The sequence below is a fragment of the Aulonocara stuartgranti genome (genome assembly GCF_965226115.1).
Source record: "Aulonocara stuartgranti genome assembly, chromosome: 9".
Taxonomy (NCBI): Eukaryota; Metazoa; Chordata; class Actinopteri; order Cichliformes; family Cichlidae; genus Aulonocara; species Aulonocara stuartgranti.
Window position 1 is genome coordinate 20,603,408 of NC_138960.1, and position 18,428 is coordinate 20,621,835.

The window sequence follows — 18,428 nt, forward strand, 5'->3', positions numbered from 1 at the left end:
TATTAGTGAAAAATAAAGAAGCAGTTTACACACACGTGGCCACAAGGGGCTGAGTGAGGTGGGAACTGAGAGTTTTAGAGGGAATTGGGATCTGTCAGGTGTCAGTACCTCTCCTGACCGAGGCTGACAGCATCACATGCCCACCTCCCCCCCTCAAACCTCACCTCAATCTCACCACCTCATAGAAGCCGGCACTCCCACCCCCCTCACCCCACCCACTCTCAACCCTCTAACCCACCCAGCCACGGCACAGCACTGCCACCGCTCTGAAAGCCTAAACCAGAGAGGTGGAAGAGAGAGGCTCCTGACAGCGGAAACACAAGCACTTTAAAGCTCCAAACCCTTTCACTGAGATCAAAGGGCCATAGGAACTGAGCCAGCTGAGACCCAAGGAGAGAGGAGAGGGAGCTGAGACAAGGGGAGAGAGAGAAGACAGAAAGAGACTGAGAGACACAAACAGAGGAAAGAGAATTCAGGGGTTCCTTCATTAAGACTTCATTAAGACCTGCAGCTAACACACATTCCAGTGCAAACTGGACTCCCTCTTCCACAGCAATCCTTCATGGCCTTTGTGACAAACCATTTTTCTTGGGATGACGAACAGAATAATAAAAAGAATTTTCTCCACACTGCGCCAGTAAGAGTCGTGCAGTGTTTTGTCTTAACTTTATTCTATTGGTGCCTTTTAGGCAAATATCTGAGAAAAAAAGGGCTTTTTATGCAGTAAATTTTACTAACACCCCTTCAAAGAAATGTGTTCTCCACTTTTTTTGCTTTTGAAATGCTCATTATTATCTTAATTGCCCCATATTAAAGAGAAGGACCTGTACAGGTTGTATCCCACCTTTTCCTCTATGGTTGCAGTAATAGACTCCTTTAACCCCAATGACCATGAACAGGATAAGCAGTCAAGAAGATTAATTGCTGGAAATAACAGTCGTATGCAGTGTATGGATGCACCTAAGCTCCAGACTGGTCACCTCGTCAAATGTTGAAGTTTAGAAACTTCAAAAATCAAATGAGTGATTCATCAAATAAGGCTGAAAAACTCATTCTTTGGCCTTTACTGTCAGCACCATCTAATCTGAATTTCCTCGTTGCAGTCCAGCAGCAGTGTCTGCTTTAAGCTTTTCTTCTGGGCAATGCAGGCGGCAGAGCTAGCAGGGTATGGTGAGGTTGCCAGGCATTCGGGGTAAATATGTTCCCCGAACGCTGCGAGGGCTCTGCGTGACCCTCAGACATCAAAGGCCTGGGTGGGTCCGAGGGGTGGGAAGGATTTCTATTCATGGTCACATCAAGCAGGATTCCCTCTCTGCGGGATACCTCTGGGGGCGTGCCAGACATTCCCATACACTGCGTCGTCAGTTCACACATACTCTCTGTGCAGTTCAATTCCCAGCAGTCTCCTTCAATCCCCCCTAACTCCTACAAGTGTGCGTTACAGTCACATTCACACGCAAGCAGAAGATACACACTCGTTCTGCCAGAACGGCATATAGCTCATCTCTGTGAGCACGTATCACTCCACGCCGCTGGAGCGGTAAGACATGTTTATTAGCAGGAGTCAGAGAGTGTGACAGGGTTGAGTCATAACACACGGGTCCAGGTGTCAGCGGCTCTGGTTGAATCTGCCACCTCTGTGAACTCCAGAGGAGTCATGAACCTTAAAAGTTGAGTCACACGTGAAAAATGCTTCTTGTTCGAGATCAAGGCGAAACGCTCAGAAAGAAAGGGACTGGGCTTTATCGAGAAAAAACAAAAACACAAGACAGATTCAAATCTTCTCACCACTCGTGCTGGTTTCAAAATGTGACTGAAAACCGTCGTCGTTTTTGAAAAGTTTATATTTGGCTTTGCCACGCAGCAGGGTTGGTTTTTTTGTGTTTGCTTTGTGTTTTTTTATTTTGTTCACAGGCAGTTTTAAAGCCTTTTTTTTTTTTTTCAACGAACTGCAATTAAACGTAATTTCAGCCATCGCGATAAGAACGTCTACCAAAACGAATCAACTAAGTATACGGCGAGAAAATGAAAACATGAAAGTGAAATTGCACAAAATGAGCCAGGCCTTTTTTCCTGTAATTTCAAGGGGGCTGGAATCAGGGAACAAACATGAGCTCAGGGGAAAAAAACAAGAAAAAAAAGAGGATTTTCTTGTTTCTTTTTGGTCGTCTCCCATGCTTGATTTTGCTCTTTTACAAGTAGAACACCTTCATCTCTGTGCGCAACCAATTACGTACTTGATTGCTGTTTTTTTCCCCTGCTTTTCTCTTTTTTTTCAAAGCGAGAGAGTGAGTACAGGTGGAATTAGCTCTCAGTCAGTGTTTTGAGTTCCTCTGGCATGCCTCGGGCAAGAGTGAAGACAGGAGGGGGACTCCTGGGTGTTAAAGTGTTAAACTTCTGAAAACATGGAGGAAACACATCTACCTTTCTTTTCCCTCTCAAGCCGTGTCTTGATGGCCCCGATGCCTTTACAGAGAAACTCAGCTGACGCCTGCAGCTAAACAGGGTTCAGGGTTCCACACCCCATCGCCCTAGCTACCCGACGAGTCAGGTAATGAGCATGCGTGCCTGCGTGTACGGCCCACAGGTGAGGGGCGGTGTTGGAGAATGAGTGTGGCCCAGGGGCTGCGAGGAGCCTCGTGGATCCGTGAGACAGCTCCGCACGATCCCCTCGCAATTCGACACGTCACACTGGGCTGCCGAAATGAGCAGCCGCACGGATGGGCCTGAGCAAATCACAAACAATACACAGCGCTACAAGACAGCAGAGACACACTGCTGGAGATGGTTAATCCTTCAGACAGAGATCTGAGGTAGAACAACAGAAAAAAAAAAGGTGGGGGTCAGGAGGATGAGGAAGGGAGGGAAAGCCGAGACACAGAGGAAGAAGAGGAAGAAGCAGAGCGGGAGCATCAGGTAAGAGACAGAAATATGTGTTTCCTCCTTGGCACTAAAAATCTCCTTTTCAGAGCGAAATCCATCACGTTTTCCTAATACATACTTCATGCAGAGGAAGGGAGAGAAAAGAAAAGCCGGACAGAAGAAAGGCAAGCGCTGGTGGGAAAGTGAACAGACACAGCCTACTTTATTCTGCCCATTTCATCCATCTTGTTGGGCTAATAAAATGTCAAGTGGAGTTCCTTGATATTTAATCATGAAGGGGCCGAATGCGTGGCGGTGCCAAGCGCAGGCTCGATGAAGCTTTGGGAAGCTTAAACACAGACCTGAGGAAATTTTGGATAAACCCAAAGAGAGGGAGGACGTTTCACAAACCTCGCTACCCAAATGAAGCAAAACTGTTAAGAAATAGGAGATCCTAATAAGGGAAACTTTTTTTTACTTCCTTTGGCTCCAGGAACAAGTTTCCCAGCTTTACTCCATCCCCTTGAAAAAAAGTTAATTCCTAATTTAGTCAAATCGGTCAGAGAAATGATGAAAATGTGACAAAAAAAGAAGAAGAAAAACCTTGCTCTGTCTTATAAGCACCCTGCAGCTGCGTGCATGACTCTGCATATTTGCGAGCAGCTCCCGCCGGACACTCGCCATGAAAACATAAATAAATAAATGATAGAACTTCACAAGCTGACGCCCTCTCAAAGAAAAGAGAGGCACCATGGGAGACAGAAATAGCAACGGGCTTCTCTTTTGACCCGCGTTGCAAACTGCACTATTAGAGGAAACCATCCTATCGGGCTATCAGATGTAATGGACGCCACATCTGATAAGGGAGATAAGGAAGGGCTGAGAGAAAAGAAATCGCTTTATGTGATATGAATTAATTTTCACTGGTGAGGAAAGTGTAAAAGAAGCGATTTAAGAAGAAAAAAATGTGATTCAGAAGATAAACAAATAGAGAAAGGGAGGGGAGGAGGTCCAGAAGCTGTAATGAACTCATTTCCTCCCAGCATTAAAACTTTCATTGGTCTTTAGCACAATGACTAAAAGCATTCTTGTAACCGACATGTGGGAATGTTTTGCATTGTTGCGTTTGGGTTCCCTTCAATCATTTACCCAAGGCTCGACCAGGAGAGTCGGAGGCGAAGGAGAGAGGGAAGAAAGGAAAGGAGGGACTGAGAGAGGATGGAAAATGAGGAGAGTTGGCGAGGATTTATGACCCTGTTCCCTTGGTCTCGTTACTTGCTATAACTGGCCCCCAGAGTGGGATCGCAGGGTCTGGAGCTCAGAGCCCAGAGATCAGAGTAATGGAAATTCCACATTTCTACACTGCTACAGCGTGACGGCTTTAGGGCACAGGTTTATTCGAAAAAAGAAGAAGAAAAAAGAAAGAAAAAAGAAGCTGAAAACTGACTCTCAATTTTTTAAAATCTGGAAGCAGAATTGATTTTTCTGCATTAGGTAAGAAGCAGCCTTTCTGAAGCTCGGTGATTCCTCAAACGCAGCAAAGGTGCGCTTAAGTGATGGCTTCTTCTGCCGGGAGGCTCTTTTAAACGCGACTTATATGTGCGGAGCAGACACCAGCCTGAGGTCGGGGAGGCGATGTGAGGCGGCACGCCATCTGTGCTGGGGTTGTATCTCGGGCCCCGCCAATGAGAGGAGGGTCTCGTAAAAGTGACACTCGGCCACACCCACCAAATAAGCCACTGCGTTTACTTCTCTACTCCGCATGCACCATAGCACGTCATGCAAAAAACTGATTTTTTTCAGAGATTACTCGATTAATCAGACGACTTACACAAAATTAATCAGCATGCTTTTTCTTTACGCAATTTCTTAACTATGCTTCTTATTTTTCAAGCTAAAATACCATAAAGTGGAATTTTTGTTACAGTTGCATTCTGAATATTTGGTGTTTCATCATATCTAATGAATGCATTCCACAATAGTGACAGAGACTACTAAAATACAGTTAGCGCTGTTATTTATATATAAATGCTTTAATAGACGCCTTATTTTGCAGACGATAAATTGTCAGACGTCTGAACAATGTGGTGCGGACAATGAAACCGGTTAGCGGCAAACACAACAAAGAGCAGGAGTTTAGTCTCAATATCATATTAAGGAGGACAATAAAAGTTGACGGATGGCGATCAAAATAACAACAAAAAATGGCAGCGGAATAAATGCTAAAATTATTTCCAAGCACGCGTCTATCTGCGTGTGCGAGCACGGCGGCACCAGCGCACACACACGCGCGTCCAAACACACACACAGCTGTTGGCACCTGCCTGTTATCTCTTCCCCTCAGACCTGGTTTTTCATTGTGCTCCTTGGGAGAGCTACAAATTGAGATCTCAAACATGAAGAGGGGGCAAATGACTTGTGTACGGGAAATCAAATCCACTAATGTGTTACATGTGCAAATTCGCAGGCCCCTCGTATTAGAGATTCATGTATTCCTGCTTTATCAGAATGTACCTTTTTCAGAGCCGTTTTCAATGGAGCCTCAAATTAAATTCAACCAAACACAGAAGAGAATATAATTAATAGGGAATATTTGTCGAAAGGATAACCAGACAGGAACTGATTTGCATTAATAAAATGCTCGTGAAAGGGATCAGACTGGAAATGCTGTAAATTCTTTGACAATTCCCGTTTGCCTGAAAGACGTATTAAACCAGTAATGAACTATTTAAAGAGGATTAAAAACATTTAAAAGAAATGCACGTGATATTTAATAACCAGGGAGACATACAAATATACACACAGCAGCAGTAGCAGCAGCCCTGGCAGCAGTGGCCCCAGCATAAGTAATCCTAGCCTGGTAAGTAGAGTTTTGGAACATGTCTTAACAGATCTCCACAAGTAATGACTCAACCCTAAAACCTTTACAGGCCTTGTCAAATATCTGCTGTGCCAAACTCGTTTTTTCCCCCCTCTTTTTTTTTCTCTCTCAACCTGCTGGATCCATCATTCTCAAACTACACAGGTGCCTTCAAAATATCACGGTCCTGTGCACAGGGTGAAGGAGGGGATGGGAGGCAGGCTACACTGCCCATTTAGGGTTCTGAAACTAGTGTATTACAAAAAAAATAGATATACTGTAACTTCAATCTGCCCACATTTCTGCTTAGGCATTTATCTCCTTTCTCTCTAAATCCTGAAATTGCCTCAGAAAAAAAAGGGAAAAAAAAGAGGGGGGTATTTTCCTCCTTTCTTGCACATTTTCAGAGTGGCGCGCAACTTTCTTTCTTCCCCTGCTCTTTTTTTTCTCCCCCTCCTGTGAAAATTGAAGAGGCTTTATGTCAAATACGGCTAAAGCCAGCCTCTCCATATCAAACAACGCAGCGCGAAAATTACTGTGGCGATGATAAGGCTGCCAGATAGAGTGGGAGAAAGAGAGCAAGGGGTGGAGTGGTGGGGGGGGGGACTGAAAGGAAGTGACTCTACTCAATTATACTGCAAAATTGGTATGACTGAATATTTTTCATTCAGGTGACTGATAGTATCAGTGAAACTGCAATGCAGATAAATAAAGGAGCCTTCTGTCAAGAATAAACACCATTAATCATGAAGCCAGCTACTGCGTGACCGCCTGTCCCCCCGACTTACTCCACTGAGAAAGTATTAAAGAAGGGGTGGGGGGATTGTGTGCATGTGTGGGGGGTTGGGGGGGGGGGGGGGTGGGGTGGGGGGGGACTAAGGAAGGGGGCGGGCCGGTATTGGTGACTCCACCAGAAAGGGGTGACCTATGAAGTCACACAGAATGGGTTTTTTGGACAGTTAAGAGAGGAAGATGAAAAAGCAGCCTTCATCTTTCAGCCACTGCTTCCTGGTGACAGAAGCACATCTGGATGGAGATTATCAGATGTGATGGTGGAGCGGTCATTTACACCGGATGCAATTTATGGCTACCCTTCTCATTCTATGTTAGTCGAAAACAGATTCAAAAGTGAATAATCATAAAAAAATCTTTACATATATTATTTTTCTGTAGAAAATCTGGACTGTATTTTTAGAAAGTGGCTGAAAAGAACATTTTAATGATTAAACGAGGCCTCAAATCGCACTGTAAGTAACGCTCCGTTTCCACCAGCTTCTAGAAAAGATACGGCAGGTCCTTTTTTGTCTTTTTATTGTTGATTGTGTTATTGTTATGCTGCTTGTGTGCACATCTGTGTGTGTGTGTGTGTGTGTGTGTGTGTGTGTGTGTGTGTGTGTGTGTGTGTGTGTGTGTGTGTGTGTGCAACGTATTGCGATGCTCGCTCTCATCCCGTCTGGAAGGAGGTGTTGAGATAAGGCCGTGGTCTTTATGCAAAGCAACACTCGGCTCCTCCGTGAGCAGATTGGGCGCTCTGACAACAGTTTATGTAAATAACAAAAGGAACTCGGCGCACATCTTAAAGAAAACAACAAAAACCCATGCGGGCGCGCTCAGTGAGGAAAGCGGGGAGGAAGAAGTGCGTATGGGGCGATGCGTCCGAACTCTTGCGTTTTACTTCTGAGCTGATTGGATTTAGAGGGTAACAAGGTGACTCAGTCAAGTTGGTGCCATGTTTAAATGAAACAAAGCTTGAGAAGCAACAGCTCACGCAGCCCTGGAGCCAATTAATTCCTCCCTGCTTCATCGTTTCTGAGCTGAGGTTTTGTTGTGATGACAGAGATGTGCCACAACTCTCCCCCCACACCCTCCCCGGTCCTCCAGAATACCTTCTAGTCAGCCCTGCAGCTGAACATACACTGGTCATGAATGAAATAACCACACAGGCCGGGAACATGGAAACACACCCGCAAAGCCCCCCACCTGTACCCTAACTCCACATATAGAGAAAAATAAACCGCTTTACTTTATTTATGAGACACATGAGTCCTTAAGGTCTGTTAATATCTTGAGAATAGAGAAAACTGACAGCATCTGAGCTAATTTTGCATTTTTTGGGGGGGTTGGACGTATACAGTGGGGAATATATATGCATGTTTTACTTTATAGGAAGGGAAAGCAATTTAAAGTAATAGTTACCACAAAGAAAACCTTTCATGAAAAAAATCTCTTTAGAGTGCTCGTTTACTTTTACAGCTTTATAGACTCTTTAATTGACTCCGCTGGCTTGACTAATTCTTTTTTAAATCCACATACGGTAAATGAGCGAAAGGTTGTGAGTCAATTGCTTATCCCCTAAGAATGTTTTGTCGTTTTAGTGGCCCCCCATTCACAGCACGAGGGCCCGGGACTCCAGAGTAAATTCTGATGCCGATAATTGACTTGTGACGAATACCTCTGTTTGTTCTGCACGGTCTCCGGGTGACCCAGAGCCGGCGTTGAGCTGCATGAGAGGGCTGTTTTGTTTTTCTGTGTACCGCGGTCAGGCAATAAAGCTGGAATGAAAGGAGTGGTCTCTTCTGTTGGAGCTGGCCTCACCCCCACACCCCCCACCCCACCACCAAACTCCCATTAAGCCAAACCAGCACAAAGGGGACCAAAGCTCCCATGGAGAGCCTGCTCTTCACAGATCAATGTGTTTATTTAGGCAGGAAAGACTCTTTCTCTCTTTGCTAAGTCTGGAGTTAAGCTGGTTCCAGACCAGAGACACACACAGACACACAGAAAACTGGCCAAGTTTAAAGGAGGAAAAGACTCCAGCTGATCCCGGATCAGTGCAGGACAGTAAAGTTTAGGTTACTTCAGATAAAAAAGAAAGAAACCTGTTAAACGCTTCTTGTTGGTTGTTGGGATTAGCTTCAACTCAGACTGAGATTGTTGAAACTCTTGTTAAGTGCTGTTCTTGCACGTGAATATAAATTTCTCAGTAAAGAGAAATTGCCCCCCACCCCCCACCTCCTCTCCTGACCCCGAGGCGTTAATATTGAATGGCACATTGGTACCTTCCCCACAAGAATTCATAAACTAAACGATTAGCCTCTGTCTGTAATTGCACTCTCCCTTGCCTAATAGGGGCGGTGAGGTAAAGAGGGGAGAGAAAAAAAAACAAAGGACAGTTAATTTGTGATTTCCTCTGCTCATTTGAAGGCAAATTAAGTGTCAAACAGCTAATACGGAGCATATTTCATTTTATGAGCTTTTAATTTAATTCCACCGCCTCATATCACTGGAGCCCGTTAGCTGCGCTGCTAACGCCCGCTCCTCGTCTGAAAACGAGGGCCATAAATAAACACGTTTCAATTAGGCCCTTCACAGTAATAGGATATGATTCTGTTCATTTGCCACGTACGGATGGTGTATGTGTCATTGTGGCACAGAGGAAACAAGCTGCCGGGCGCTCGTGGTGTTTTTCTCCGGCCACGGATGCCCGGTGGTGGCTGGCTTGTGTGCATGGCGGGGGGAAGCCGGCTGGATTGATGGAACTGCCGCAGGGCCAACCCAACTGTAATTACAGGCCCTAATGAGAGGTTGCATGGGGAAGTACTGCAATAATAGTCCCTGTGTACTTAGGCATATCTTTGAGGGGGCTAATAACGATTAATTCTGCTCACCGAGGAGAACTTGTCTTAAAACAATTCAATATTTCTCCATAAGCCGCCTCCTGTCCTCCATTTCCCCCGAGCGACAGCTATACGTTGACTGCCTCGCGTGGGCTGCCTACAAGCAGCATTACCGAGCAGAATGCATCGCTTAAATCCTGGCAGAGATTTACGCTTTTGCGGTAGTTTCACAGTCGTAAAGTTTAGTTGCTGAAACTCGCTCAAAACCTAAAATCTGGGAGTGTAATTAACTCCAATTTGCCATCAGGTGGTTGGACGCAGCTGTAATACCACAAGTGATGAGCGCATCTTCCCACCAAGGAATTCAGGGCTGCTTTTTTAATCAAGCAGGCAATATTGCTGCTTCCCTGTGCAAAAGAATCCAAAGTAGATGAGAACAATTTCTGCATGAAACCCACGTAGGGCCCGCAGATAATGCGCATGACAGTGAGCTCACAAGACTTTATTTAAATAAGGCTGGCCACTCAACAGCTGTTTTATAATCATGACAAATAGTTTCCCTCAGCGCAGCGTGTCATATTAAACAGCTCCACGTCTAATGGTTTGGATAAACAGGCCCTAAGTAGCGTGGCAGGAGCATGGCCGTGTCTCCAGTGACAGCAAACCAAGCGCGCAGATAACTCCCGTCCGGACAGAGTGACTGAAGACACCGTTGCTGCGTAACTTCTCCCCCTTAATTCAATTCTTCAGCTCCGTGTTGTCCCTCTAACCCCCCCCACCCCCGCCTGCTTCCTCATTTTTCTCCTCCTCCCTAACCTGCTGCTCCGCTTCGTACCAAAGCGCTCCTGACGGATAACAAGCCCGGCTGTTTGTTTGAGCTTATGTTGCCTGAGCGTGTTCGCCCCATTATCTGCGCATAAGCTAAATGCTAAATTATATTTGCCATTTTGTTTGCAGTGACACGAGGCATCAATCACCTCCCCTTGTTTTTTTTATTTCCTCGCCTCGACCCCCCCTTCCTCCTCTGAGCAGGAGACGAGGGGTTGAGAGGTGGGGTGGGCCGGAGACGGGGGTGGGGGGGACATAAAAAATTCATTACGCTTAGTGGCACATCAGCAAGGGAGAGATATGACTCCTGAGGAGGAGAAAGGGGGGAGTTGATAATGATGAAGAATATCAAACATAATGCGGCCCAAGTAGCTGCCCCATCCAATTTGTCCTCGTCGCACGCTGATCGCTTCCTCCGTGTCGGCGGGTAGGAAACAAGCGCCACAAGGACGAGGACTCCTGCACTGTTTGGATGCAAAGAATACAAATGACCGAGAGAGTAGAAGAGAAGGTAGTGACTAATAGTGAGGAGAAAGGAGCAATTTGTGCATGCGAGCGAGCTCGCTGAGCACTTTGAAGTTCTCTGCTGACCTGGCCGGCACCATCGGACCCACTCCACAGGGGCAGACTAAAGCAATAAGAGTTACCCTGTTTATAATAACTTACCACTGGAGAGCTGAGATGGCCTCGCTTTTACTTCGCTTCAAAACGAATCGAATGCACACAAATGCGATTGGAAGAGGCAGGGAGGTTACTTGTACACAGTTCATGTGTCAGGAGCTCATCTGTGTCTGTCAGAGATGGGTAGATGTCAGCAGAGGCATTGCTTCCTTCTCTTGACAGGGCTTGATCACTGCTCTTATGAGAATTGCGCGCTCCCAGGCTTCCCTCGCCCTGCTCTCATTTCCCTGTCTCTGACACATGTTCATTTGCGTGTCTCTGACATGCGGATCATGTTGCGCACGTACGGGGCCGTGGCCTTTGATCCTGAAAAGGCAAAGAGAGGCGCCCCGGCACCCATGAGGAGGATGCTCCACGCCCACAGGCGGAAGGAAGTTTCGAAGCTCGATTTGTATCGCCGCTAGTAGCGGACCATGCGGCTGAGTCAAATGTGTTCTCCTGTGTTATGATCAGCAAAATTGAAGTCTGCGGTTTTGTGCTTGAGTGCGAGACACTTACACGTGAAGAGGGGGCACAGGCGAAGGATCGTAGATGTACCGTCCCTGGGTATGTCTGTCGTCGATTGGCACAGGAGGGTGGAAGGTGGGGAAGAACTGTGGAGCAGCTGTGCGGGACAGAAAAGATAAGAAACATGAGCTGTTTTTCTTTACAGTTTATAAAAGTCCCAGTTCTCCTAAAATACGTCTGCAAGTGGATCCATTCCCTCCTCGGCTAATCTAAATAGCAGCAGTAATGAAAGGCAGTGGTTGATGGCTATCTTTCAGCGGACCCACCCAAATGAGACCTCATTAAACGCGCCGAGCTAAAAGCTGCGCCACTCGAAAAATGTTAGCTGAGGAAGTCTTTGTACATGTCTCAAGGCTGAGAGAACTCAAAATAAACAGGGATAAATAAGCGTAGGAAAAGCAGCCAAATGGCACATTTCTCACCGTGCCAAGCATAATATGGTTTTGTACAAAGGATAACATTTGAGTACAACCACTGAAACGAACAAAATGGGAAACAAAAACATCCTTTTCCATCTTGGTGTTTTATCACAGAGAATCCAGAGGCTTCTTTCACTCTCTCACCCCCCCCACCTCCAGATAAAACATTAAAATATTTGTATTACATGAGTTTTCAAGCCTTTTCTTTACTTTTACCCTCTCTATTTTAATTTTTACAGCAGAAATTGAAACTGCCACAACCAGGCTGACTTTGCACACGTACGCACTCATCGTCGAACCCTGACTTGCACTCGTTGTTATATAGTTGTAACTTGAAGCTGAATTTGTGTGTCGCAACCGTGCACCCACTGTTGGACGAGTCGAAACAAGCAACCAAAAGGTGCCTGCTTAAGTTTTGACACGTTAGGTTAAAGTGTGTATATCAAGGCAGAAACAGCAAATGACCATTGCGCACGGATTAACTGCATCTCACTGCTAGAACATTAGCCACTTTATTACCTGTGTTACTGAGACCAGTGCCAAGTTGCATTATCATCCCCCCGAGGCTAAGCATGTGTCAACATCTGTATAACGTCACGCAGCAAGTCTCTGAGGCTGCTAGCTATATATATATATATATTTTTTATTTTTTTTTTTTATGGTTGTAAACATTTGGAAGCGTGAGCCAAAAGGGCACATTGCCAAACGGTGAGGTGCCCAACAGCTCCACGAGTGTTGAGCCATGACAGATTCAGCTGCATCGTTGGGCAATACACCAGGTGTTGATCTCGGGTCTCTGCTTACCTCATGGCTCATTTATTTACTGGGTTAATCACTGCCAGCTTGGGGCAACAGCTACAATTGAGAGGTGGTCACTTTAGTTTTGCTTAGGCTTACAGCTTTGCAATGTATTGAGTCTTAATAAGAGAAATGAAGCAGCAGAAACCAAGCGAGAGAAAAATCTAGATCCTAAACTAAGTGTCAAAGATCTTTTTTTTCTGGGAAGCTCCAGAGCTTCAGTGATGATCAACACAAACAACCTGGAGCTTTAGCCTGCTTTAGTCTGTCTGAAGCAGGAGAGCAAGGCTTTCCGTTCAGTTCCAATCATTTATCTATATCTGGCTACAAATCAGAACAACAGTCATCTCAATGCGAGACTCAAGGTGCTCTATAGTGTAAGGTAAAAACCCTACAATAACATAGAGAAACGCCAACAATCAGACAATACCCTTTGAGCAAGCACTATTCCCAACAGTGGGAAGGAAGAAAGCTCAACCAGAAGCAGGCTCAGGGAGAGGCAGCCATCTGACGTGAACGTTGAGGAGTGAGGGAAGGGAGACAGGGCTAGAGGTGAGTGAAGAAGTGCGTCATGGGAAGGCCCAAGCAGTCTAGGGTCACCTGATCCAGCCCATAATGGCATGCTTTAACAAAAAGGAAAGCTTCAAGCCAAACTAGAAGACGGCTCCACAGAAGAGGGGCCTGAAAGCTGATGGCTCTACCTCCCATTCTACTTTTAAATACACTAGAAACCACGCTTAAGCCCATTAGAGACGTGCTCTAATGGGGTGGTTCATCTGTGGAGACGCACAAGTTGTTTTTTAAGAAAAGAAAGTTGCTAAAACTGAGGGCAAAGTTGCAAAGTTTGCACCCCTGCAATGATGAGTGAGAAGGATGCCAGTCAGACTTCAGGATGAAATTGTATATATTTACCCCGTGTCCAAACAGCTCTTAAATCCAAGTCATAAGTCAACTTCTGCATCATGCTGTATAACAGTACGCTATAAAGTTCTCCAGTTTCACAGAAAATTTGTTCAACAAGTTAAGAGAAAACTTAGGCAAACTTCTAGAAAGCACTCGTGGGTTTTCATCCTGTTTTTCACAATAGCAGAGATAAGTGGTAAAAGCCTCCTCCATGCAGCTCTGGCAAGTATCTGACCACTCCGTCTCTGTCTGTTTGATAGTTCTCTCCTGATGACTCAGTTTTGGCTTGGCTCACCTCAGCTGATTCCAGAGCTGCTGAGGGCGGGAGGGATGAGGGGATGCTGGGATGAAGGGATGGGCTGCTGGTAGACAAGAGCAGAATCTGCTTTGTTTACTCTCCACAGCTCCACTCCCGGGCTGTCGGCCCTTGGCTGTCAGACTCGGAAATGAAGCATCAGGTTTACCAGCGTCTATGGGAGTAAAAGCTTCATGTTCTCTAATCTTACTCATCCCTGCCCACATAGCAGGAACTTTATTATAGCCTCTGTCATGTTGTGCAATAACAGACAGCTACTGAGGTTAAAAAAATGTGCTATCAATTTAAATACTCCACCCCTTCATCGCTGCAACGTACACCTTCATTCCTACATCCGCCGCTCCTCGTTGAATTACCCAGATCCCCCTTTTGTTTATGTCTCTGGAGCCACTCACTCAGCACAGCCCTGTACTGAAACAAGAGCCTTTTTCTCACTCCTTCCCTCCCTTCCTTCCTACTCTTTCTGCTGCCCACGACTTTACAGCATGGCAAACCATTCCGCTGAGGTTTATTTAAATCCAAGTCTGAAGTTTACTTTACCACAGCCCTATCTAAATAGAGCCTGCCACCTCTTTTACACCAAGCACAGCTCCCCATTAGCAAGGCAAACCGACCCGTATCACTACAGGGAATGTATACAGTCACGAAGAACAGAGAGCAGAGAAAAAGAGGGGAGAGCCTCCATCCTGCAATCTATCGCCAGTGTTTCCTGTAGGGACTCCTTACTGTTTACTCCCAAACTAAATTGCCCCTGCTTCTCTGGATATTCCGGGTATTCTCTTTGTCAAATACAGAATACAGCTGGAAGGCACACGGGAAGCCAAAACACATGTCAGTTTTTACCTTCCCACTGTGGCCACACACACCACGGCCGCTCGAGCATTCCTAAAGAAAGTGTAATCCTAACGGTTTTTCTCCCTGTTACGTATAGTTAAGTTAATTATGTTTTTAAAGCATGTCAGCCAATCAAATACTGAGAATCAGGAACTTTTTGTAGTAGCATCTTTCATAACTTTCAACTAATTCATTAGCTCTTCAGAGCTCCTCTCGAACATTTTAATGACCTCTGTGCAACTTTTCAGAGCAGCAGTGTTCATTTTTGTTTTGCCCCCCTCTTTTTTCAGTCTTTTAGGAGAAAGGATGGAAGGTATTAAGACATGATCACAAATGGGTCTTAATGAAAGGGCAATTAGAAGCAAACTTTGACCAGGCTCATTAATTCTAATTCACACAAACACTCTGTACTCAGGACCAAAAGCCAGCTTCCACCTCATTAAAGAGAGGATGGTAATTGACTTGTCCTTTATTGGACACTTGAATAATTTCAAAAGAATGGGGTGGGGGGTGGGGGTGAGGACGAGGGGAGGATAAAGCCTAAAGCACATCATTTGCAATATCCTTATTGGTTAATCTCCTTTCATAGTGGAAGCTTTGGCACAAAGCGTCTTAAACGTGCTCCGGAACAAGCGTGAGCTGATACTTTTGCAGAATTTGAGCTGTCACTTGCAATTCTGATTTGGGTGTTGATAATACAAACAATTTCCCCTTGTTGCTCTTTTGTTGTCAACTCAGCATTGTGAGTTTATTGTCTTGACGGCAAAAACCTGGGCTCCTCCTCTCCCGCGGTGAGGGTTCACTGACTCTGCTCGCACAGAGTGTCACCCGCAGCCGAGGACGAAACACTCCACCATAAACGCTGCACTTCTCATCGACGCTCCACTGCGAGAGCACAAAGAGCCAGTGACAGTTTGTCATAAGCGACTAAGGCGGAGTGAGAAAAGGGCTGCTGGGGCCTGCTCCAGAGGTTTGTGAATTGCTAATGTGGAACATATGAAGCCTGTGCCGGGGCCGCGAGTGCCAGATTTCATTATGCCACCTCTTTCCTCGCTCGTGATCTCACTGTTCAGGCATGCTCGTCTGCAGCAGGGCCCACAGTTAGAACCCAACTCTGCAACACTTTGCAGCGCGTCAAAGATGCTCAAGACTTTGTGTATTTGCACGTTTAATAGCGCACGTGTGTGCCGCTCCTTTCTGGAAGTAAGTACAAGTGGAAAAGAAGACAGAGAGTGTTATACTCACTCCTGCTACATTGTGACTTCTAGAAATAGATGATGTGAAACCCAGACAGTGCTTTCTTCGATTGGTCCATTTGAATAACTTTTCAAGCTAAAGGAAATGAATGTGTTTAAAGGAGAGACTACAGTGGTCAGGTCTTTGTACAGCTGTTTTTCCAGCTTTCTTCCATTCCATCCTTTTATGGAATAAAGTCATCTATAACTGATTTGTCTAATAGCGTAACCCCACAAAAGTCCCCATATTAGGAACTGCTACAATAGCTGTGGTTAACTCTTAGCTTTTTACTTTTTGAAATAAACTGAGCACAGGAAAATGCATTTGTGGGTTTGCAGGAATGCATTTCCTTACATCTGTGCTAAAATTATATGTTTATTTATTTAAAATAAATGTATTTAAAAGGAGAGGCTGTGAAGCCAAATTATTCTAATGTATTGGTCAACGGCTAACAAGTCGTGAGTTTAAAATTCAATGGAATTTTATTGCTAATAAATCAGTCGACAAAGTCCAGCTCAGCAACATTCCTGACAGATTGGTCGATCCGATGCTATTTCGATGCTATTTAAGCCTGCCTACAGTTGCTGCATATCTGCAAGCCACTTTGCAACCCCATCTCCACCCCCAGCTTCTTTCATGGTGTGCTCCTCAAGCTTTGATTATGCAGCACATGGACACATACAGCTGGAGACACCACGTTTCTCTTATACTTTTTCTTAAAAGTCTGCTTGAACTTTTGGGTGGATGAGTCTGTACGGTCACAAAAATTAGGCGTTCATCCGGACGTCCACGGGGACCCTTGCACTCACTGTTTGATTGCAAGCAGACGCTAAAAGACTCACAGACTTTTTTTTTTTTGCACAGACACAGAGCAGGAACAGGGTTTGTTGAATACAGGGCTGAACCTGTAATCGACAAGCGACATTTGGTGCTTGCCAGGTGTTATTTTCGAACCCTGCTTCCAATATATAAAATTGTAAGAGTATTACACCATATTTTCCTCTTTATGGCATATCTGCAGACAAGCTTTACCGTGAGTACTCAGAGTCTGCTCGAACTATTACATGATTGGTGCGTTTAACACTTCTGATCACACTTGCTTCCAGAGATGTGACGCTGAGCCTCTCATCATTATCAGGCCGGCCGGAGATTGAAAAAAAAAGCCTTCAACAGACTATCAGCAGACATAGTTTGGAAGCTGCCTCTAAATTCCCCCTGTGATCAATCCTTTCACACCCCGCCTCTCATCATGTTTGCTTACACTGAGACCTCAAGCTGTTTGGACATGTAAATAACACTTTTGGAGACTGTTTAGCTAAGCTCAATGGGAGTTGCTGTTGACTTTTGGAGCGCTTTGCTTAATTACAGGTCCCAGATTGTTTCAGGTCTAATGGCCTAATTACCGCTGTATAAATTAGCCTAATGTTCGTGCTGTGCAGAGCTTTCTCCGCTGTATGTAATGCTCGGGCACGAGAATAGAGAAAGATAAAAACAAGCCTTTATTCAGCAAAGACCAACAGTGAGAGTGAGGCAGAAGAAAGAAAGCAGAGAGGTTAAATAAAAGGAAAATGTTAAGTGTTGGCTTGCCAATCTCTCTGCCATTCATCATATGTACGAGGCTGGCAGATCACACTCTGCCCTTCCTCTGTAAGTCAATAGATTTTTTTTTTTATCTTCTCTGCTGTTCGTGCTTTCTCTGTCTCTCTTGCTCAGTTGCTCTCACACCATTAAACACAAGCAGTCTTCCTTTTGGTAAAAAGCAATTAACACAGCGGAAAAGAAAAACAAGGCAGAGAACGGAACACGAGCGTGAAAGAGAGAAACGTCTGCACGATAACAGGCTTTCTGTTTGAGCATACATTCCATCGCTACTCGCTGTCAGACGTCGACTGAACAAGTCAGTCAGTGCCCGCAAGTCTGTGCATATTTGCTCTGAGACTTAATGTTCAAACAGATTATTTATTTGTTAAGTACTGGATCTTTTTATTTTTTCCCTCCAGGGGTTTACTTTGCTCATACACCACCTGCAGGACATGCAACAATTCCCTGCCAGACTTTATCTCAAATTTTTAGAGGATTTACAGATGACTACCCATTAAAATATGTATCCAATTGCAGGACATTTAGACATAAGTTACACAAATAACTCAGCAGAGCTCCACAGCTGCAAAACATTTACGAACCAGAGTCGTAATCTTAACAAATTGCACTCCAATCTAAGGATTTTTTAATGCTAGAGAGTGGAGCTAAGCACGCACACATCTCTGCCAGGGGCCCCCAGCACTACCCAACCTCAGCAATGCACCCTCTTTTTTTCTCTTCCCCTGTATCCTAGTAAGGTTATTTCACTGGGCCTCTCTGGAGCACCCATCTATCTCTTACATTTCCCGAATTTCTCCAGATTGGGATAAGCCCGGGAGTAGAACAAAGAGCTACGCGTTGGCCCTCTCCCCTCACTCCCGCACCCTCTCTGCCCTACTCCACCCTCCAGCCTCCTCTCCCCGACTCGGCTGAGAAAAGACGCAGCAGTTTACCAGCTAAAACTCCACACTACACCTCTCTCTCCC

The 18,428-nt window shown here is 45.2% G+C and overlaps 1 protein-coding gene across 2 annotated transcripts in view; it reads right to left on the reverse strand.

The window, feature by feature from the left end:
* Positions 1-18,428, reverse strand: part of gli3 (GLI family zinc finger 3) — a 97,230-nt gene that overhangs the window by 32,757 nt on the left and 46,045 nt on the right. Inside the window, exon 4 of one of the 2 annotated variants that reach the window (XM_082546941.1) lies at positions 11,347-11,452. In XM_082546941.1, coding sequence (XP_082403067.1) covers positions 11,347-11,452 — 106 coding nt within the window. Of the gene's footprint in view, positions 1-10,833; positions 11,107-11,346; positions 11,453-18,428 lie in introns of those variants that run through there. The other variant, XM_082546942.1, reaches the window with a different exon arrangement.